At 37.7% G+C, this 24063-nt stretch overlaps 3 protein-coding genes across 3 annotated transcripts; 1 reads left to right on the forward strand and 2 right to left on the reverse strand.

The window, feature by feature from the left end:
* Window positions 1–6481: 6481 nt before the first annotated feature.
* CBG08373 lies at window positions 6482–8678 on the reverse strand (the record flags this gene model as incomplete). Its single annotated transcript, XM_045236041.1, has 4 exons — window positions 6482–6607; window positions 7215–7413; window positions 7461–8497; window positions 8547–8678. 4 exons carry the CDS (start codon window positions 8676–8678, stop codon window positions 6482–6484), a joined length of 1494 nt encoding a protein of 497 aa, XP_045093749.1.
* Window positions 8679–9239: 561 nt separating this feature from the next.
* On the reverse strand, window positions 9240–12109 carry CBG08372 (the record flags this gene model as incomplete). Its single annotated transcript, XM_045236042.1, has 10 exons — window positions 9240–9335; window positions 9390–9447; window positions 9491–9934; window positions 9990–10190; window positions 10243–10336; window positions 10378–10578; window positions 10746–10817; window positions 10860–10981; window positions 11026–11267; window positions 12104–12109. The coding sequence occupies 10 exons, from the start codon at window positions 12107–12109 to the stop codon at window positions 9240–9242; spliced, it is 1536 nt and encodes a 511-aa protein (XP_045093748.1).
* A 9426-nt stretch (window positions 12110–21535) lies between these two features.
* Window positions 21536–23033, forward strand: Cbr-ins-1 (the record flags this gene model as incomplete). Its single annotated transcript, XM_002634519.1, has 3 exons — window positions 21536–21561; window positions 21608–21756; window positions 22882–23033. The coding sequence occupies 3 exons, from the start codon at window positions 21536–21538 to the stop codon at window positions 23031–23033; spliced, it is 327 nt and encodes a 108-aa protein (XP_002634565.1).
* Between the last annotated feature and the right edge of the window lie 1030 nt (window positions 23034–24063).

Raw genomic sequence — 24063 nt, forward strand, 5'->3', positions numbered from 1 at the left:
CGGACCGGAATCCGGCTCAAACAATATGTGCGCGATGGGCCCTGTCGAGATCTATCATTTAGTACCAAAACCGTCTGAATATCTCGTTCTAGGGACAAGTTATCAGCCGGCACGTCATGTGCCCGCTTGCAACTATGTTTTTATGTTAATCTACATAATTTTCTGCAAAAAATAAAACAAAAACACCAATTTTTAGGCTTTTTGAAACCAAAAAAAAAAAGAAAATAATCTGGAACCACCAGCTGCCCCAAAGACACTTCCTTCCATTTCGCGTTCATCTTCTTCGCCCATTTTTCTCCTTCTTCACCGGAAACGCATTCCAGAGCAAAATAGAAGAAGGAAATGGCTTCTTCTACTTCTTTGGAGAATGAAAAAAAAAGAACTTGGCGAAAAAAATGTTTGGGTTGGAGCACAAAAAAAACGTTTTTGTGTATGTGTGTGTTTCAGGATGACTGCTGCAACTCATAGACAAAAAGAAGAAAAATGACATTGGAATCGGACACAGAGCAGATAGCCATTGGAAGAACAAGAAGAAGAAGCTGAAGGGGAAAGAAGAGACATAGAAGAAATGGGGGGAAATGGAACCAGAGGGCGAGTCTTTGGGGCAGTTGGGGCAGTTGATGATGGGATAGGGTCAGCTGTTGTTATTTAGGAGGATGAGGGAATACTGGGAAAACCCGAGAAAGTTGCTGTTGGACAGGTGAGAGAGGACGCATCTTTGAAACTTTTTGAGGATTTGTTGTGTGTCCACAAGATTTTCTTTGCAGCTGAAGAAGAAGATTCGCTTGTGCTAGCCAGTGCTTTGACAAGTGGTTTCACGACCGGAAGCTATGGATTTTGTTATTTTCAAAGGTTTCAAATTCTCATCCTGTTTTAGAAGTTCTGGGAATTAGAGCAGTCTGGACTACGGTATATCAAATTTTAAAAAATCGGAATATTCCGAATAAAAGAAATTTAGAAACTCGGAACTTTTTCAGAAGGATTTTTTTAATCTACATGGATTAGAACGGAACGGAAATTCTAAAAAATCCGAATTTCCTAAAATTCCATTTTTGGAATTAGAGGTTTTTGGACAACGGTATGTCAAAATTTGAATATCGGAATATTCTGAAAATACAAAATTTAAAAAGTCAGAATTTTCCGAATTTCTGAATTTTTCAAAATCTGAAAATTTCAAACTTTGAGAATAGAAATTTTAAAAGCCGAAATATTCCACATCTCTGAAATTTTTTAAATCCGAAATTCTCAAAACGGAAGCATTCCGCAATTTTGAAAATCGGAAAATTCTGAAATTTTCGAAATTGTTTTTTTTTCAAATTTTCGAATTCGGAATAATCCAAAATTTTCAAAATTTTCAAAATCGGAATATTTCAAAATTTCGGAATTTTCGAAAGTTTATGAAAATTTTAAAATAGGAGATTTTCTAAATTCCGGAATTTTGAAAATCAGAATACTCCAAAATTAAAGAATTTGGAAATTCAGAATTTTCAAAATCCAAAATTTTTAAAGTTGGAATATTCTGAAATTTTCAAAATAGGATTTTTTAATCGGAAAATTCTGAGAATTTGAATCCCAGTATTTCAAATTCTAGAAAAGATTCCAAAAATCCAAGGCGGATTCAAAGTATAAAAGGTTGCATAAGACGGCTAAATAGTCTTGAATACGACGGCACTGACATAAAAAAATGAGAAAAAAAGAAAGAAAACCTTGAAACTCGATACGTGGCAATAGAGAAGAAGAAGAAGAAGAAAAGGACGTAAGAATATGGGAAAAGGAAGATGGGGAGGAATAAGAAGAAGAAGAAGAAGGCGACAAGGGCCAAGTACACTTTTTCGGTATTTCGAAGAGGTAGAAAAAGCGAACGAATGAGGGAGGGACGGCGACATGGAAAACACCTGGGGGCATGGTTTTAATGGGGTCACTATTAATTGTGTTGTTGGGAGGAGGAAAAAGGATGGCGCCGACACGAATATTCACGATAAGATGTGCCTTTTTTTTGTCTTGAAACTCGAAAGTGAGAGAGTACTCGACCTCAATTTTTAGATGTTTCAAATTTATATATTTTCGAAAAACTGAATTCGCTGGACGCAGAACCTACAGTAGATAACATACGCAAAAACGTATTTTTAGCTGTTGTTTGGCCATTTTGACCATTTTCAGAAGTCTGAACTCGGTTGTCAAGTTTCCGATCACGTTGAAAATTTCGGAGAGTGTAAAACTGACCTAGATTGAAAACTTTGCATGCACATAACTTTTCGAAAATTTCCTGATAGCTAAGTTTCTGAAAGATACCCCTTTTTGGACCGCTTTTGATCCGTTTTTGGCTTATTTTCTGCTCGTTTCCGGGTCATCTTTGGTTCATTTTTAGTCAGTTTTGGGCAATTTTAGGCTCAATTTTGTACGGTTTTTGGACCGTTTCGGAGAACAAAAAACTGTCCAAAAGTTTTGAAGATTCCAAAAAATAACTGGCAAAAACTGTTTAAAAAGCCTGATGATTAGGATGAAAACATCTCCCAGCTTTTCTTCCAAGGTGAAAAATATAGATAAATATGTGTCGTAACTACTAGCCATCATCATCATATATCTCTCATCATATTACTTTTTCCGATCACGTGGGAACGACGAATGGACCCGCGAGAAAAGAGCCAATATCTCTTGCAAGAGGAAAAGAGTCGTTCGGAAGAAGAAGCGGGAAAACGGATGGAAATTACACCACATTTATCAAGTACCTCCAGCTCATTTCTGTTCTTCTTCAGAAGCATAAGATGATGATATAACATATGCAGAAAGGTTGTCTGCGTCTCGCATGGAACATTCTCTCTCGTTGGGGGTCCAGACAAAATGGGGAGAAAAGGAAACAATGATGATGCTTTGTGCTTTTCTGTTTGGAAACATTTGAAATGTGTGTGGTTGTGTAGCCAGAAAATAGACAAAATGAGACAGAAGAAGAGGAGGAAGAGGTCCAATTGGATAATTTCAATTGGGTTTTTCTCTTTCTTCTTCTCCTCATTATTTCAATCTGGCAAAGCCAAACTGACCAAAGATTGGAGAAGGAAAGTTTCCTTTCGCGTCGAGACCTACGGTAATTTTACTGAGTATTACTGTTATTCGGATTAGAGCGCGTTTACAAGACGTTGAAAAAAACTGTGAGCTTCAGAAGGCAAATCATAAGGAGCCACAGAGCCACAGAGCCAACCACAACAAAATGATGTGTTTCTTATCACTGGGGAACGAAAAACTGAAACTGAAACACACTCTAAAAACCTCGTGAGAGCAAACAAAAAGGCGATAAATTGACGAAAAAAGAGTGTGATGGTGGTGTTGCCATTTTGATGCATAAAACGATGGAAAAAAGCGAGCGCTTAGGAAAAGTCATAAAATATCGACTTTCGATGATTGACAGTTGGAACTTTAAAGGCGCATCATATAGTTTGAGTTTGGAGAAAAGAGAACCTTAAATTGATGTGTTTTGTACAGAAAATCATGTAGATTCATATGAAAATAAAGAAAAACATTCCTAAATTGAGATAAACGGCTATAGGGACGAGCCGGAGTTTTCTAGTCCCCCTGCGGAGAGGAAGCGCGCGAATTCAAATATTTTCTTGATTTACAGTGCTTTTTCCAGGTTTTTCGTGATTTTTTGAAGTTTTTCTGAGAGAAAAATTGAGAAAAATCTGAAAAAAGTCCGGATTTTTCGCGTTTTTCAGGTTTTTTGGGTTTTTTTGTGAGGTTTTTTTTTAAATTTTTAGCGATTTTCGAGAGAACAAATCGAGAAGGAATTCAAATTCGCAGCCGGGGGACTAGAAAACTCAAGCTCGTCCCGAATCGTTTTTCGATGCGTTTTTCTGATATAAAATTTTTTTTGGATTTTTTCTTCATTTTCATGTGAATCTACATTTCCGCACAAAATAACCCCGAAAAGTTCAAATCAGAACACAAAACATCGGAAAATATGCATTCTTTCGGGTGCTCCCTCTGATTGTCAAACGGATTATCAGAAATCAGACAAACGGCAAACAGTGTGTGGAAACTTCCACTGCAAAGTGTATGCAGAGAACTGGTATTCTGCCAATTTGAATTTCAAAAATTTTCAAAAATTTCTAGAATTCTGATCGACGACTTCTATAGTAATCAAGTAAGAGGGACAGAAAAGACGCCTCGTTTATCAACGTAACGATCTCTATTGAGACAGTTAGAGAGAAAGTGTGTATGTGTGTACTGCAATATTAAATAGTTCTGGTTTACACACCACTCAACGTCTTCTTCTTCCCCTTTTAAAACACATTATCATAAGGGGAACCACGCCTTCAGAAGCAGCTCGCAGAAAAAAAATAGCGAAAAATGAAACGTCGTAGTACAGTGTAGAAGAAGAAGGTGACAACACACACAACCACGGGCCTGTACAGCAGTAGTCATGGGGAAGAAGGAAGGCATCGGACACGGGAGGCATTGAGGGATGAGAGAGTACATGAATCGAGGAGAGACTTTTACTACCTGGAGGAAGCGGAGAGGAAGGGCACTGTGTGTGTGTGTCGTACAGGGCGTTTATTTTCGGAGAGAGAGAGAAGGCAACAACCGCCAAGGCATTGGTGAAGGCCCGAAGGGTGTGGTTCGAGAGGAGAAGAATATATATGCCAAGTGGCGGCAAAAAGGCGCCTTAAGTAGCAAATCAGCAGTTTAATTCGAAACTTTCGCGTCAAGACCAACGCTAATTTTACTGTAGTCACGGCTGTTCGCATTAGGACGCGTATACAAAACGTTCAGAAAAAAAACATCGTGAGCTACAAAAGGCGAAGCATAAAGAGCCACAGCAAACCACAACAAAATTGTGTGTTTCTTATCATTGGGAAACGAAAAATCGAAACTAAAAAACTGAAACGAAAATGTGATTTTTTCCGTGACGGTGTTTGCGGACTACAGTATAACTTGGTTTGAACAGCATGTTCAAAGGGATTCGAAATCGAAAATTTCTGAAAATGCGACATTCGGAAAATGAAAATCCGAAATTTTCGAGATTCTGGAGTTTTCAAAATCAGAATATACTGAAATTTTCAAAACTGAAATATTCCGAAATTCTGAAAGTTTGTAAATCAGAATATTCCGAAATTCTGGAATTCTGAAACTTTCCAAACTGGAATATTCTGAAATTCAAAAACTTCGAAATTTGAAAATAGGAATATTCCGAAATTTGGAAATTTTGTAAATGGGCATGTTAACAAATTCTTTAAAAAATCCAAAGTCCCAGAAATTCTAAAAATTTCAAAATCGCAATTTTCTAAAATTTTAAAAAATCAGAATATTTCCAAAATTTTGCAATTTTCAAAATCCGAAATGCCTAACTTTTCAAAATCGGAATATTCCATTAATTTTGAGATTTCTCAAAATAATGATTTTTAGTCGAAATTTCTCGAATTTAGACAGTTTACCATTTCATCGTTTTTAGTTTTTTTTTCGTTTTTTTTATCGGAAAAGATACCGAAAATTGTCGAAAAATTTCCGAAAATCTAGAAGCTTTAAAGGCGCATAGAATATCTAGACCTAATTCTGAATTGAAAATCCTCCCCCAATTCATTAGGTATGCGAGAAACGGCGCCGTTTTACGCCAGATTAGAGAAGCCATCTGTTCGGGAAAAATGGAAAGTCAGCGGAAAAGAAAAACCATTGAAAAAAAAACTAGATGGGCGAATTTCGTATGCGAGACGAAGGGAGAATGAAATGGCAAGAAAGTGAGACTGCAAATTTCCAGCGATCTTGCGGGATATTTGAATTTTTTCGATTTGAAAAATCAATGTAAAAAGAACATGAAAAAATCGAAAAAAATTCGGAAAAAGAGAGACAAATTCGGATGAACACCATTTTCCACCGGTCTCTGTTCTGTTTACCTCCTCTCTCTCTCTGCACTCTCCTCGAATCACACACTCCCTCGGTTTCAAATAATAGAAAACCACTTTTCTCTATTATGGTTTTCACTGCTCGACCGGAAAACGAACACCGGGTCTATGAATTAATAATAAACTGTTGGGGGGGCCTAAACAACAAGGTATTCAATAGGCGGAAAAACGGAAAAATCGGGTACGGCCGGCGGAGAGAAAAACGGAGGGATGGCTTTGTGTGTGAGCAAATCTTCAGGATGCTCTCTCCGAGACGAGAGAGCACTGATTGGCTGAAGAGACGGTAGAGATACCTGATAAGTGATTGGAGGCAACAGCGGGGAGCACTTGTCATGAAACACTTGTTCGAAAGGGGGAAAGGAGGCCAGTTTGACCGAGATTCAGAGAGATTCTGTGAGAATGAAAAACCATAAAAAAGAATTAAATACAAATATAAAGGGAAGGATAAAGATGAAAGAACAGTGAAAGAGAACACAATTTATTTCGGGAGAGAGAGAAAGAGACACAAATATTAAATGGAATCATTTTGAAAAAGAAAAAAAGAGAGAAATATTTTTTTTTAAAATTGGATCGAGTGTTATAAAAAGTATTTAAATTCCCATGTTTCTACCTTCGAGAGATACTTTCACGAGACGATTGGCTTTGGATTTCCGGGTTCTCTCTTGGAAATCACGAAGTGTTTGGTCATAACGCTTTGAGCCGGACGCCTTCTTCTCCTGAAAAAAAATACATTTTTATTCATCTTAAGGAACATTTTGAGGCTTCTTTAGACCATTTTCAAGCTACTTTAGGCCACTTCAGATTATTTTGAAGCAATTTTTGGTAATTTTTAGTTAATTTTGAAACATGTTTAGGCTATTTTTCGACCATTTGAAGGCATTTTAAAGTCATTTTTTGGTCATTTCAGATCAGTATCAAGTTATTCTTTTCCATTTTCAGTTAATTTTGGAACATTTTTAGATTTTTTAAATGCTATTTCACTTTATATTAAAGCGATTTTTGGTCATTTTTTGGCCATTTCCAGTTAATTTTGAAACATTTCGAGGCTCTCTAAAGGCCAGTGTTCGAAAAAAAAATTTCGATGATTTTTTCTTATTTTAGGATTTTTAAAACAACTTGTCTTTTGTGTGAATCTACATGCTTTTCTTTACAAAACGGAGCTTAAAAATTCAAAATTCTGAGTCATTTTTCTGCAATTTTCCGATATTTAGCAAATTTTTCAGCGAAATTCGTTGTTTCTCGAATAAACGGATCAATTTTTCTTGACAAAAATAGATTTTTCTCAATTTTCAGTCATATTTTCGCAATAAACTGCTCACTCACCCCTTTGAACTCTCCAGACACTCTCCACTCTGGACGAATGACATAGTCCTTGGTAGAAGGCTTCGGGACACGTGCTCGATTGATGTATCCCTTGTCTCCAGGCTTCAAATCCAACGACTTCGTCGGCCCCAACCCTTCGGCGTCTCTGATTCGCGGCCGTTTCGGCGCCTCGTCCTCGTCTGGTTCCTCTTCGCGGCTACTGAAAAATAATTTTTTAGGGATTGCTTGTGCCTAGAATATTCTTACTGCAACTTCTTCTTTCTCTTCTCCGGCATTCTCGAATAGTCCCGCTCCTCACGCTCTTGTCTTGACACTGTACTGTAGTCCGTATCCAGATGATAAATCGGTCTCGCCCACTCTCCAATCAGCTTATTAGCGATCGCCTTGTTCTCTTTGGTCTCATTCGGATGCTTGTACAACATCATGACAGCTTTTCCGAGTCCCGACTGCTTCAGAGTGCTTCTGTCGAGCTTCCAGAAGCGTGGATTGTGAAGAAGCTTGAGTACAGTAATACGAATGTCTAGTGCTGGAAGACATTTATCGGGGAGAGGAGCCAGCCATTCGGAGAGAGCACTCATAAACCCATTCTCAATGAGCACTTCGACAATTCCCGCTCTCAGCATGATCGCCTTCACTTCTGGAAGCATTTTGATTTTTTGGAATGCCGGCTTCCGCTCCACATTTGCATTTCGATCAGATTTCGCCGCATGCTTCATTTTCTCCACCAACTTCGCTACCATTCCATCATCATCATTGATAATATCAATGCCTCCGTCTTTTCCACGACGAGTTTTTCTCTTCCTTTCTGCCTTCTTCTCTGCTAACATCTTATCGAAATCCCACTCAAAATTCCGCCCTCCACGTCTATCCGATGGTCCATCGTCATCATCACTATCATAAATCGGACGCTGTTGCTCTCCTCGATCCTCTTCCAAGTCCCCTTTCACCAACTCATCCAGATCGTCATTTTGCTTCTTTGGACGATCGAAATCGTCATCGTCACTGTCATCTCCGAACAAGTCCTTGCGTTTCTGTTGCTTATCACCTTCTTGATCCGAATCGTCCGAGTCCAATGTGATTCGCGACTTCTTCGTTGTTGCTTCTGTATCACTAGCATCAGAGTCCGACAGAACTGCACGCTGTTTTTTTGACGATGGCCCCTCGTCGTCAGAATCTTCGTCACTGGAGATCACTACTTTTGTAGTTTTGACTGGACTTCCTACAGGCGAGTTTTCAGGCGATTTTCTTGGAGAAGCTGGGCTTCGTGGGGCTAATGGAGAATCCTGAAAAAAATAATTATATAATTTATATTGAAAATCTTCTACAACTCACGTCATCTTTATACAAATCGGCGACGTCTCCGGACGGAGATTCTGGAGCGTTGTGATCGGATCTTGGAGACACTGGAACCAATGGGGACGATGGGGCTGACGACGCCGGTGATGCTCCCTCGTGGTCAGACATTACACGAGTTTTGGCTGAAAATGTAGGTTAAAGAGATGAAGAACGGGAGAAATCAATCAACAAAGCAGAAAAACAACTAGAAAATCAATAAAAGACGACCGTCATGCTGTTTCGCTTGTCTAGCCTCTATAACATCTTTCGAACAAATTTTAGGAAGAAAAACCAATGAAAATTATTGGATAAATGTGGGTATTCAACTCTCTAAAGGCCTCGAATCAATAAAAACTCAAAAATAGCTGAAAAACCAACAAAAAACCAGTTTAGTCGATTAAATTGATTGGAACGCAGTTTTTTTTTGAAAGAGAGCTTCGCTAAACAACGCGCGCTGCGGCATGAGCGGAGTGTCGTTGTTGGCGGCAGTTTGAATTGGGAAGTGTAAAATTGGAAATAAGTTACACATTTATAAGATCAAATTCCGTACTGCCTTAAAAAACGTTTATCAAATTTTATTGAATAAACTTTTTCATGTTTTCCCTTTGAAATCAAAATTTAGTAGGTTGAACGAGAGCTTAGAAAAAAAGCAACAATTTCATTGTTAACAAGGGCTATAAACTGCAAATATTAAAACAACGTTGGCTCATCTAAGTCTAAAGTTCCATAATTTGGTGCTATGGATGGTCCCAAATCGGTGAGAAGTCGAATTTCCAATGGATCAATCTGAAAAATGTATTTCAAAAATTTACAAAAATTAAAAACCAAATTTTCTTTTACCTTATAATGAAACTTAGTTTCCGGTAGTAACCTCCATAAAATCATTGAAAACAAAGATCTGCAAATAGTTAGAGTTATTTTAATTATTAAAAAAATCATACGTTGGGATAATGAAAATGAGATAACTCCATCCTCCGATTGTTTTACTCAATGGATAGTAGAAGAGGGTAGTTGTAATAGTACAAATCCAGTTGACAGCTACGGCGGCTCCTAAACTAGCACTGGCGGCTTCTGGAGGTACCAGTTCTGCCGGTAAAAAATATGCAACTGGTCCAACTCCCAAATTATAGCCAACTCCATACATGAAAAATGCCGCGGCGAATCCCCACGATGCCCATCCAGATTTTTCACCGGATAACAATGTAAACATCAACAAAAATACATTTGCAGCTATACAAAACATCAGGGTTTTGAGAAGAAGCGGTCGCCGACCACGTGTCTCCACCCAGCGAAGAGCTGGGATAGTTAGAAGAATAGAGATTATGGATCCGAGCGCCGGAAGGAATGGAACTAGGATATCCACAAAAGAAACAGCGGAGAACATTCTGGAAATTATCAATATTCAAGATCTAGATTCTAGATTCTGGAAGCTCTTCTTACTCTGTGGAGTAGGAAATCGACACCATGCTTCCAGAGAAGATCTGAGTAGCACTAACAACCATTCCAAGGAGAATACCTCGTCGGATTGAAGAATTCATGAAGGCAGAGCAAAGGGAAAGTTGTTCTGGCATTTCTGGTACCATATCCCAGTACTCTTTGATAATCTCATCCTCGTCACTATCTTCTATATCGTAATAGAATCTAAATGGGTTCACTTTAATTCCTGGAAATTCAAAATGTCTACACAACCTACTTGATACTTTCTATTGCTTCTGTGTATCGTCCCAATTGGAGAAGATTATTGGGTGTGTCTGGGATGAAGTACGAGGCGGAGAGCATGATAAGACCTAAAACAACGGTTCTGTGTCTTTTTGTCCAAATGTCTTACCTAGAACCGCAGGTAAGACCACCAAAATTGGCCACGTGGTATCTGAGCCAAACATGAATGGAAGAGAAAATATTGCTCCGAGAGATGAGCCAAAACAAACGGCAATGTGCAAAAAACAACTCATCGATCCTTTGATGTTTTTTGGAATAATTTGTTGGAGATATAATGGAGCAAATGCGCATGCTAGTCCAGTGTAAACTCCTGAAAATTTTTTAGGCTTTCATTTGAAAAAGTTCAGAAACCGGAGTGAAAAATTCCGAAAAATAATCTTGAGACTACTTGAGTTAGTTAAATTTTTTCTGAAGAAATTCTGCAGAAACTCCATTTCCGAAATCCAGAAGCTCTTTTTTGAATTCCTTCACACTTACCCGTCAAAATTCTGCCCGTTATAAATGCAATTGGAAAAGCCATCCAGTAAGATACAAACATAAGTAAGGAACCTACAAATATGTCCATCAAACGTCATGAATCTATGCTCTTACCGACAATCAGAATGACGTTGTTATAACACATCAGCACGTGTTTAGCTCCAAATTTAGACATGGGAGCCACCAGAATACATCCTATTAAAGCACCAACTCCTTGCGAGGATACTGTAAGTGCCCTGAAATATTGGAAGGCTCGTTTTTCTCATTTTAAAAAACTCACCAAACCAAACTCTCCTCCGTCGGACTTAATTTCAGCCCAAATATATTTTCAAAGTTATCGAAAACAAAACTTTGTATTACTTTTTCTGGAACATTCAGTAAAACGATATTGTATCCAACTGGTAAAATGGAGAATAACACTGTGATGAGACATATGAAAACCACTTTTCCCTGATCTTCGACCACATTTCGAATCATAAAACTGTTTTGTCCGAATATCGCATTTGGAACCGCCGCTGATGTCTGCAAAAATGGGGAAAATTGAGTTAAGTAGGTTTAGAGATTTCGGGGATTTCCTTGTAAGAACTTGTTTTTTTTGGAAGTGGAAAATCTTGATGTTTGAATTTGTATTATAGGATTTGTTCCTCAAAAAAAAACATTTTCATGATCTCATAAAAAGAAAAGACATAGAAACGCCCTGATATTCACCTGGTGTGTTTTTAGACCATTTGGTATGGTGGCCTAACTTTAGAAAGTTGAGTTTTCTAGGCCACCATGATAAATGGCATAGAAGTGTCCTGATGTTCCCCTGGTTTGTTTTCTAGCGCATTTTAATAAGGGGCTCAACTTTTGCAAGTTGATTTTTCTAGGCCACCACGTTAATTGACCTAGAAATGACGTGTTACTCGCCTGGTGCGTGTTCTAGGCCGGCATGGTAAATAGACTGTTACTCACCTGGTATATTTTCTAGACAATTTTAATATGGTGGCCTAACTTTTGCAAAATGAGTTTTCTAGGTCATCAACATTTATAGTTCCAAAATGTTGTGTATTTTTCATGATCTCATAAAATGACTGTCTCGTATTAGTGACTTCAAAAATGGCGCTTTTTTGAAGACTTGATTATTCTAGGTTTTCAGCAGCAACTATGGCATAAAATTGCTACTTTTTTGAATATTCTAGTGATCCAAAAAGGTTCTCTTTTTGTGAAAGAGACTTCATTTTTGCAGAGCTATTTTTTGAATTACCTTCAAAACGTCTTTAATAAGATCCATAAAAGAGTTAAAAGCTATGAATTTTGTTTGGTTATTTTTTGATGCACACTAATAATTAGTTGACCAAAAAAATGAGGTCACTTACCTTCATAATAATAGAAAGTTCAAAAACCTAGCGAACTCAAACCCCCACACAAATAAAAATCAATACTAACTGTCTACATAATGTTGTTATCTTATCATCATTTGTCCACTTTTTTCGTATGACTTGTGACACATTGCTGTGTAGTTTAGAGTCACTTTCTGCTCACTGGTCTTCTCTGGGAAATGAATCATTTTAGGGGAATAAAAAACAATGGATTTGAAAGGTGACGAGAAGAAAACAAGCAAGTGTATTCAATTAGGGCACAAAGATTGAGTCAACTCATTAAGAGAAAGGTGGTGGACACTTGGGAAAAAAACGGGTGAATAATCAAAAATATTTTCTGGGTGGACACTAGGTTGTTTTTTTCGGTTTTATTTTGTAAAGAGCTCAAATATAATAGTTGTTTTTTGTTAGTGAGCTTAGCAGTTAGATAAAATGTTTAAACATGTTTTTGGCTAAAAGTTCAAAGCTAGAGGGCCCTTCTTATACAGGTTTTATGGTACTAGAGATTTTATGGAAGTCTTAATTTTTTTTTAAAGTTTCCTTAGCCATTTTCCAGACTGGCTTCGTGACTTTTCTTCCATTCATTGTAAGCTTCAGACACTTCTGAAATCGAAAATGGAATACTAATTCCATTTTTTCATCTTAATTGCAAAAGGAGGAAGTTTTAGTAGACATGTTCCTGTTAAGCTTCAGAAAGCTCTCGAAGAGAAAACTTTAAACCATTTCTCCAGAAAAACTTTTTGAACCATGTAAACTTGGATCACATCATTTTCTTTTCTGTAACATGATACACATCTTTTTTGTTCTTCTATCGCAACAATATTCATATATATTGCAAGTTTCATTTATTTAGTTTTGGCACTCTGCCAAACTTTTTATGAGTGAACTTTTCTCTTTTTATGAAGCCAAATATTATTTAGAAGAACCTTTCAAACTTGAAAATGTCAAAAAATTGTTTGGCAGTTTCAAAAAATGTGTTTTAGTCGGAAGTTACTTGAACCTTCCAGAACTCTCTTCCCGGATTCTTCAACTACAGAAGTCGTCGCTTTTCATTTCCTCTTCTTAATCTAAAAACGAGTAGAGTGACGTATGTTCGACGGTTATTACGGACACATCTTCTCCACATTTTCCTTCAAATTAGTCTCATTTTTCAGTACGTAATAGATTCTGCTTCTCCGGTTTTTTAAGATCCGAGATGACATTTATTGATGAGTTGTTTACAATTTTTGTTGTTGTTTTCACTAAAAGTTGAGATTTTTTACTACGATTTTAGAAATTCTAGGTTTAAAAATATTGAAATATTAAAGTGTTCATTACATACTTTTCTAGCTTTTTAAAGGAGGCGAGACAGCAAAAATTTCGGGGGACGAAATCGCGCCGCGCTTATGTAGACCATCGGTCGTCAGGCGCCTTCGCGCCCCCGTAGCTCAGCCGGTAGCGGCGCTGTACCCCTGAGCAGCCTGTCATGAGTTCAACCCCTCATGGGGGTTCTCTATGCAAAAAATCAGGAAAACTTTTTTTTTGTGTCTGGCCTCCTTTAAGACTGGGTTCTTTTTTCAAAAAAAAAAAAGGTTCGACTTTTTTTTTTAATATTTAAAAAGCCTAGAAAATAACCGATTTTAGTCAAGAAAATTCACATTCCGAGCTCTTCTGGGAGCCGTGACATGTACAGCCATTTAAAGTTTTGAGGCGAGTGATGCAGAGAAACGAGACACATTGCGTCTCTCGCCCCGTAACTTCAAATAACCGCAATTTGACTCAAAATAGTCCTAGAAACTTGATTCTTTTTGCGTTCGAAAGAAAATTCTAAAAATTTTCTTGTCAGTGAGTTCTAACTGTCTGCGTCTCTCGAAAACCAAATGACAGTATCTTTATAAATTGTGTTGTCGTTTGAAATATTTTCAGATTATTTTTCAGATCAAAAAATCAGGTTCCTCTTGATCCTATCTTTTTCCCAGAATACTCCTTTAAATGACGAATTTCCCCTATTTTTTTTAGCTCAAGTAAATAGGATCATCCAGATCTTATCCAACCTTCTTTTTTTTGGAATTTCAGATTCAAAACGTTACTAATGATATACCATTGTAATCCACTTTTTTATCCAGTGTCCGTCCCTACATTTTCTCCCATCAATTATGCACTATTTGTGCCCCGCGTCCGTTTCTTTATTCTGTGTTTTTTTTGTGCTCTGCAAAGAATTAGTTTCAGTGAAGGACATCTGTTTCCTGTATGTTTAGGTATTCAAATTAGGCAAAAAAGAGGGAGGAGATTAAAGTTCGAAAGAAATCAAGGAATCCCACATCAGCCCGCAAAAAATCGAAAATTGGTTTTAAAAGTTGTTTATTTTTTTAAAATATCAACAAAAAGTAGAAAAAAAAATTTATGCCAAACCCGTTCAAAATTGAGCTAGGAGCATGATTTTGAGCCGAGTTACAGTCATTTAAAGTTTTGAGGTGAGATACGCAGAGAAACGAGACACACTGCGTCTCTCGCTCTATAACTTCAGTAACTCGACTCAAAATAGTCCTAGGAATTAGATTGTTTTTGCGTTCAAAAGATAATTTTTTGAGTTTTCTTGTCAGTAAGATAAATGAATTTTTATGCGGCTTGCTATGCGCCTTGCTCAATTTCTTACTTATCAAATCTCCCTAGATTTTGGACATCAACAGTTTCTGTTTGTCCGGATGTCCACTTTTTTTGTAGATTCACTTAACGTCATTTCTTCGAAATACCACTTAAAATCTTATAGCTTTCAATCTTTTTCCTATTCTGCAAAATCCATTTTCTCCACCACCGCACAAAAAATTCTCTGTACTTCTCCATAACGACCCAATTACTTTTATCTCCCTCCTCCTATTTTCTTCCATTCGACACGTCTTCAAACTCCGCCTCTTTCTCATTCGGTTCAAAAAGTCACTCTAGTAGTACACCCGACCACAATTAGCCCTCTTTCTCCCCCTAAAATGGGACAGATTTTCTTTTTCTTCTGAATGGGATGACAAAAAGAGCATCCAATTAGCATGTCCCCTTCTAAATATGATCCATGATTACTCGTTTTTCACACTTTCGTCAATTTTTCAAGTATTTTTAGCCGAAAAGCGGAGACAAGGGCTTATGGAAATTGGAAATTAGCACCTCCCCCATTTTCAGTGACGCCATGTAGTCTTGTTTTTTATAAAGCAAGACATTCTTAGGTTTTGTATCTCAAGTTTTCTGATGAGTATTTATTATTTACAAGCGGTTAGAATTTTTTGTAGTGTCTGTCAGACGGGGGTTAAGAGATGAGCAATCAGGAAAACAATAATAAAAAACAAAAAGTGTCTAGGGTTTAAAACTATAGTAGGAACTTTATTAATATGAAAAACAAAAAAAAGTCTAGAGATTCCAATACCCAGGAAGTCAAAAATTTGATTCTGGATTTTCAGATTCGAAATTTTCCTATTTTTATTGGTAAACTGATAAAACTGGTGATATCATGATGAATTTTGTCAGTTCATAACTTTTTTATATCTTTGAAAGGAACCGAGATAATTGAGCTCAAAGAGCACGATGGCGGCGCCGTCGTAGCTCACTCGGTAGCTGCGCGGCACCTCCTCCGGTGATTCCACAAGCTCAACTCCTCGAGGGGCATATATGAACGGAATTTCGAGAAATTTTGTTTTTTTCATTTCCCCATTTTTTATGTACCTTTAACTATTAAATTTGAAATATTCAGTTCCATGTATTCTCTATAGAAAAAAAAACCCGGCAATTTCAAAATTCGTACAGCAGAATTGTTACCTATAATTTTCTTATTTGTCTCTTCTACCGAATATCACTTCTCTTCTGACACCGTGACGTCTTCTGAATCACCCCTCTTCTACAGAATTCTGATTGTTTCGATCTCTGGAGGCTACGAATCCTTCTTCTCTAGTAATTCTCCCTTGCGTTGTTGTCTACCGACATTTAGTTTGTATGATTGTTATTCTCTTCGTGTCACTTTCTGTCAAGAAGACGTCTTCTTCCTCTTCTCCAACTAGATCCATCAGATTCTTGACATCATCTGGATCTACTTGACTGAAAAAGGCAGTTTGTTCCAGCCTTTAATATCATCTTATTTATAATTTCGTATTCTGAATTCTGAATTCCATCTGGAATGAATGTCTTCTGTCTCGCCGTCTAAAAAATCATTCATTTCATTTTTTTTGTTCTATTGTCTAGTTCCGTGTTATTTTATGGTTCACTGAATTTCGAAATGTGTGCCCTGGATATCTGGGACCTATTCCGAGAATCTGATCTCTTTCGTAACCTTTTTGATCTACTCTAAAATCCCACATTTTTTCTATTTGCTCAAAGATACTGGTCCGGGACCAGTTGTCCCATGCTCACCTATTATGATATTTGTCATGGGTGTTTGCTAGGTACACGTGGAATTTTCGAAGGTTGTGATTTGCAGAATTCCTAAATGGTCTTGTACTTTTAAAGGATCAGAGACTACATAAAACATTCAGTGGGCGGGCATAATGCCCAGGACCCCATACCACCCAGAACTTCTTAATTTGGAGAAGGTTTAACTGTTCCAAGAAGCCCTTCTTTTTGCAACTTCCATTTCCGGTATAGAACTTCTCATATTATCCTGATGACGTCTTCATCTCAACAAAACAACCTTCTTCCCCTTTTCAGCTCCACCGTTCTGTGCTCACAATAGAATCCCGGATGTTTCCCGTCCATCCCTATTCATCCTGCCCGTGCTAGGGTGTGTGTATCTAATTCACATCCTTCTTCTTCTTTTCTTCAATCATAAACATTATTTCCTTTCTCAACTCTCACGTCGTTTTCTTCCACATCTTCACATCACACACGTCTTCTGAATTAGAACTTCTAATTACCCTCCGTTTTTACTTTCGAACTAATTCCTTTTTTCTTTGTTTCCGGGTTTGATCAGATATGTAAAAGTACTTTTAATGAATGGCACACTAGACGAGAATCGTTGAGAAAAATAAAGGAATCTCATTGTTATTAGGTTGGCGGGAAAGTCTTTGTCACTCTGTTTGTTTAATCACTGTTCTCGTATATGGAGGCTGTGTATGATATCGACTCTAGTGAATAACAAGGTGATAAGAACCTTCCATATAAACAAGTCCCCATCTCCTTCCCTGCTCCTCATCTGTAATTGAAACGATATGTTTGTTCCCACTGCTATTCACATCAGACATGTTTTGATTTACCTCTTCCTATCTCACACCACGATGAAGGATTCGGAAACTTTCTTGAAGAATGTGTACAACACACATGCCCCTCACTACAATACTATTCGCAATTGGTTCCATCGTTTCGAAAAAGATGACTTCTCGCTCGATGAAAAGGATCGCTCTGGGTGACCCCGTGAGTTGGATTTGGACAAGCTGAAGCACGCATTGCAATCGGATCCATTTCAATCTAGCCGTGAACTAGCTGTCACATTCGAGTTCACCATAGCACAGTCCTTGAAGGTTTGAAGTCTCTTGGAATGAGAAAACTTTTTGGTCGATTCATACCTCATCACCTGACTCAAGCCAACCTTGACCGCCGAGTCGACGATTCGATTACTCTTCTCACTCTCCACGCGGGCGATCGATGGCTGGACCGGCTAATAACCGGAGATGAGAAATGGGTCTTCTACGATAATCACCACAGGAAATCCCAGTGGGTTGGAGAAGGAGAGAGCCCACAGGATGTCCCCAAACCCGACCTTCATCCGAAAAAAGTTATGCTCTCTGTGTGGTGGGGAGTGGACGGCCCCATCTACTGGGAACTTCTGCCCGAGGGCAAAACAATAACTGGAGACCTCTACACTACTCAACTACGAAACCTCAAGAAAGCAGTCGACCGTTCGGCCCTGAAAGACAAGAAAGTGTACTATCAACATGATAACGCTCGCCCACATGTTTCGAAACAAGTGAAGCAGGAGCTGATGGGATATGGATGGAATGTTCTCCCTCACCCCCCGTATTCTCCTGATCTTGCTCCTTCCGACTATTGGTTATTTGGCGATATGACACGTGCCTTCGAAGGAAGAAGCTTCAATTCCCGTGGAGCGGTCGAAGCGGCACTCAAACAATACTTTGCCTCACGCCCGGCTGGATTCTACCGCAATGGAATCCATAAATTGAGGGAACGTTGGAGACATGTTGTTGATAATGATGGACAATATAATTAATTATTCGGTTATTTTTTCTTTGAGAAATAAACTATTGAAAAAGTGACAAAGACTTTCCCGCCAACCTAATATTCAAATATCCTCTGTCCCCTAGGTGGCCTCAAAAAACAAGTAGGTGAATGAAAGGAAAACACATCATTTGTTAGCAGTAGTTGATGCTTTGTATAGTGATTCTAGTTTCAAGAAATTCACTTTTTTGGAGTGCTCAAACTCACCAAATTTTTTCCAACATTAAAAACGGACAAAATATTCAACAAAACCTGTCAAAAATCAAGTTATTAGGATTATTTTGAGCCGAGTTATGGTCATTTGAAGTTATAGGGTGAGAGACGCAGTGTGTCTCGTTTCTCCGCGTCTCTAACCGGAAACTTTCAAATTGCCATACCTCAGCTCAGATTCGTATTAATAACTCGGGTTTGAGCGGGTCAAGTAAGAAAATTTGTATATTTTTTGCCGATGTGAAAATTTCAAAAACTTCCATTCAAAATTTCAGAGTCAGAGGCGCACCGTGTCTCGCTGCATGCGTCTCTTAAAATTGCCATAACTTGGATCAGGATTGAGCTGGAAATTTGATTTTTTGGCGCGTTAAAAATAGACAAACTTTCCTACCAAACCCACTAAAACCGAGCTAATATCATGATCTCGAGTCGAGTTACAGTCATTTTAAGTTTAAAGGTGAGAGACGCAGAGAAACGAGACACACTGCGTCTCTAACCCTATAACTTCAAATGACAGTAATTCGACTCAAAATAGTCCTAAAAACTTGATTCTTTCTGCGTTCGAAGGAAAATTTTCAGAATTTTCTCGCCATGCTTAATTGCTGACTTTTTTAAATTTCTAGAAATCTTCTATCCTGGTTCTTCTTTGCTACTTTTCTGACCTCACATTTCTGCTTTTGCTGGACACAGATCATTTCTAACTGATCACTTATCACTCATTTCCTGCAGCGAAATTATTTCTTCCAAAACACCCACCTCATCTGAACGTTCAAATTTCAACCTTTCCCATGAAAGTAATTTTGTAACTTTGAAAAAAAAACCAACCGAAATTTCCAAAACCCCAAAAAGTTGAAAAATCCAGAAGAACATCTGACTATTGATCTCGAATTTAATCTTTTTAATCTGTTTATTGAATGTCATTTTCAGAGATTCTTAGGGAAACGAAAAGTCATAAACATCGAGAACTTTCTTTTTTTCTATAGATTACGCATTCGAGCTTATTCAGTTCGTTTTTTCTGGAATTCGTCGATCTAGATCTTCCAGTTTCCCTCCACCTTTAAGGTCAAATGTGTACACAAACATCCTGTTTTCTTACAAACTCCATCGGATGATGATAAATTCAAAGTTCAGATCCATAAATCCTGATTTTTCTCTACGCAAATTTCCACTGCACCCACACCTGTTTGTATCCAATTTTCTTCATTTTCTTATAATCGAATTTTCAGAGATTGTTATGCACTTTACCTAGTGATTTTTGATAATAGATTAGATCAGGGAAAAATGCCAGAATGTGAAAAAAAACCGCCATTTTTTGTGTATATTTTTTGAGATATTTGGTAGGTAGGTCCTTCAAAAGGAGGGGCGTGGGAAAAAGAGGAGGAGAAGCCAATTTTAGAAATTTTAGTTGTTTTTTGGGCGATTCTATTTTTGTGGTTTTTTGTGTGATGGATACTTGGTATTCGATGATTCAGAGTTTCTAATTTCTTAAAGGTTCTCTAATCAAATTAGTAAACAATTTTGTTTATAGAGAAACCTATCAACCCTGCCAATTCCAATAAACAAATCCGAATTCTAGAAAAATGACATTTTTAAAAATCGCCTTCTCTAAGTTTTCAGTTTTCGAAAGTCCAAAGTCCCTTCTCGAGACTTGTGAAATCTCAAAAATTCCAAGAACTACATACACTAATTAGTGGGCATAATTATATGGTAAAATCACATTTTTTGAAAGATCATGACCCACGTCATGGTTGATTGAAAATTTTTCGGCTAGAAAATTGTCCTGTTTTCTGGGTGGGCGGAGCTCAAGTCCGGCAGCGAAATAGAGCATTTTTCGCATTTTTTTTTCTATTCCAATGAATTTCTTCGATTTCGAACTTTTGTTTCAACCAAAAATAATTGGGCAAAAATTCAGGGAGTACAACGTTTCAAGTTTGTATCCCCGAATCATGGATTTTGTACCCCTAAATCAGCTGTACCCCAAAACTCCTCCCATCGTCGAATTTTTGTCTATTGAAATTGCAACTCTGCAATTTTTGAAAAAAAAATCCCTCTCTGTATAGCTGGACCCCCTGGATCCATCTGGTTTTGCAGTTTAATAATGCGGCGGCTCTTAAATTTCTCTGCAAAAATCTCTACGTTCGAATTACACACATTTCCCCATTAAAATCATTCCGTTCCCATTTCTCTCTCAAAAAGTCAATCAAATTTTCCTCCTTCTTCTTCTCCTAAGACTCCGCCCACATTTTCATATATTTCACATTCCCCATATGTTTCCGTGTGTGAGCTCTCCACTTCTTGTGCTCTTTTTTTTCTCCTTATTAATGTCTAATTTCTGATCTTGTTTACACACACACAGAAGAGAAATACATATCTTCCTCCTGGATTTCGATGAAAATAATTAACGAGGTTTTCGAAGGAAAAATGTTTTTGGAATTGGAGGCTTTGCCCAAAGTTTCTTAAATAACCAAGTAACCGAGGACTCATTTTTGACCGAAGATTCCGAAAATCGCTAAAAATTCCAGACCTACATCCCAGAGACTTTATTTTCTGGGCAATACAAAAACTACCTTCTGAAGAAGTCCAAAACCTTTCAAAGTACAATTCTAGAATACTCCTCCCCCTGAAGACGTCAGACGTCTCCTTTTCAACCCGGCAATCAGAAAATCACCATGTCTAACACCTTTCAAAATTGTGTCCCCGCATTATATAAAAATCAAAAACCTGGCTCCCTTTTATCACTTCTTTTCCTCTTCAGAATCCTTCCCCCTGGAGACGTTGAGATCTATATATCAACAACGTCATAAATATCTATATAAAAGTGTCTAGAGCGCCCCACCCCCATATCTGGGGGCCCTACGACGTCTTCTCCGGGTAATCGGAGAGTGTCGATTCTAATGAATCACACTGTAATCCGAGACTTCTCTTCGCACGTCTTCTTGACTTCTTCGTTTTGACTTCCCTCTCAGAAGTTATAATACTTTTTTCCAGTGTCTTCGCCGCTCTCAACAACGGGCCACACTTGTACATCACAAGATGTACTGGCTACGTCAGATTTCTAGGTAAGCTTTTGATGAATCCAGAATTCTCTTAAGTTATAACTTTCAGCTCGACGATGCTTGTCGCCTTCCTGACCCTTATGATTCTCACTCCGACGCCTTCAGACGCATCGATCCGATTGTGTGGAACACGTCTGACCACGACGCTTCTCGCTGTTTGCCGAAATCAACTGTGCGGTGGAATGGGAGCTTTCAAACGTTAGTTTTCTATTTTTTCTATCTTATTTATCCATTCAGTGGGGGTGTCTCCCCTCTGAAATATTGATGAGGCGCTACTCCCTGGGAGAATTTTCATTCCTCTCCACTTATTTTGTTCATCCATCTCTCTTATTTTATTGTGTTCTGACATCCTTACGTCAGGACTGAAAATGTCGCAAGTTTCGAAAATCCACAAAATTTTGATTTCGAAAAGTTTGTCATAAGTGTGGCTTAATGATAGGATACACCCGGGGGTGTCATGAGATTTTGATGAAAAACAGAATAAGTTAAAAATGGCGTCATTTAAAATAGGCCAAGAAATTAGAAGTAATTAGTGGGAAACCGGAGATGGTTAGTCATGGAAAGCTAATTTTAGGCAATTTTGAACTTTTTGGAGAGTAGGGAAAGTGCAGAAATTGAAGCTAGGATATTCAGGAGAGGGTCCAAAAAGGTCCGGGTTAGAGTAGTCCGACTGCTTGGCTACAACCAAAGTTTTAAAATTATAATAGCTCGGCATTCAACCCAAATGTATGGATGGGGGTCAAATTTTAAGAAAACCTAACTTTTCAGGCCTCCCACCCTGTACTGGTTGGGGTACATACAGTACAGTACCGGTCAGTAAGATATACAAAAGATTTAGACCATTATGACAATTTGCAGGAGTCTGGAGCTCGCATGTCAAGTGTTCGATCATTTTGAAAACGTTGGAGGTTATAAAACAGACCTAAAATGAAAACTTCGAATTCACACAATGTTTTGAAAATTCCTAGTTTTTCAGCTAATCGCATATTTCTGAAAGACATCTTTTCCCAGGTTTTGTACTGCAAATGTGGAAAAAAGCAGGCGTCCTTCGGAAATCGGCTAATATCAGAAAAGCTAGAAATGTTCAAAAAATTATGTGAAAGCAAGCTTTTCAATCTAGGTCTGTTTCATAGCCTCCATAGGTTTCAAAGTAATCCGACATTTGACCGTCGAGCTCCAGACTCCGGAAAATGGTCAAAATCAACGGAAAAATATGTTTTTGTATATCTTATTGATCGGTAGTACTGTAGCTGCCTACTGTACTCGTGTGGTCATAATTTAATAATCACATCCAACTTACACTAAACTTCTAATCTCTTTCAGGTTCCGCTCCAATTGATCAATCCTGGGCCCCAACGACACGCGATCTTTTCCACATCCATCATCACCAGAAACGAGGAGGCATCGCGACGGAATGCTGTGAAAAACGCTGCTCGTTCGGCTATCTCAAAACGTTTTGCTGCAATCAGGACTGATAATTTTTTTTACTTAACTTTTTCTTCGGGTCTCGTGCGCTGCAGACTGCGCGGAGGCCTCTGATCACGTCAATATCGTTGGCAGCTGGCACCGGACCCATCTCTTTTATTTTTTTCTTTTGTCCCTTTAAGATTCAATCTATCCCCAAAGAAGTCCCAAATCTTTATTTGCAATGACAATACAAAGTGATAATAGTTGAAATTCTGTGTCTGGTTTCCATGTAGTTCGCCACTCGATATATATCTTCCTATCTGTCTCTATTCCTTTAATTTTGTGACCTGATCTCGAATCTTCTCTGTCGTCTGATGCATCCTTTTTTATTATTACAACCACCAATTATTTTCTTCTCCGGAAAATAAATTTCTATTTTGTTTCAAAATCTAAAAAATATATTTGAAAGAAATGAATAAAAATGTGCGCACTAAAAATTGGAACAGTTTTTTGTAGTCTGAAACTTGTGGAATCTGAAATTCTGAAACTCTGAAATTCCGAAAAATTCTGAAAATATTCCGAGAAATCCTAAAATGTTGAATTCCGAAAAGTTCCGAAATTCAAAAATTCGGAATTCCGAAGCTCTGAAAGTCTGAAATTCTAAATAGTTCTGAAGTTGAAGCTGTGAAAATATGAAAAACTCTGAAATTCTGAAATTCTGAAATTTTGAAATTCTGAGATTCTGAAATTCTGAAAATTTAATTTTTGAATGATTCTGAAATTCTGAAAAATTACGAAATTTTGGAATTCGGAACTCTGAAAAATTCGTAAATTCCAAACTCCATATATTTTTTTTCAGTATTCCAGAAATGTTTCAGAATTCCAGAACTTCAGAAACTTACAGAGTTTCAGAACTTTTCGGAATTTCAAAGTTTTTCAGGATTTCAGACATTTTCAGAACTTTATAATTTTCAGAATTTCAGAACTTTTTTGAATTTAAGAATTCCAGATCTTCAGGACTTCAGAATTTTCAGAATTCAAAATCGCCATTTTTCCCATTGATAGCAATTTTTAATGATCAAAGTTTCGTACCCAAAT

The sequence above is a fragment of the Caenorhabditis briggsae genome (assembly GCF_000004555.2).
Source record: "Caenorhabditis briggsae complete genome, chrIV, whole genome shotgun sequence".
NCBI classification, from domain to species: Eukaryota; Metazoa; Nematoda; class Chromadorea; order Rhabditida; family Rhabditidae; genus Caenorhabditis; species Caenorhabditis briggsae.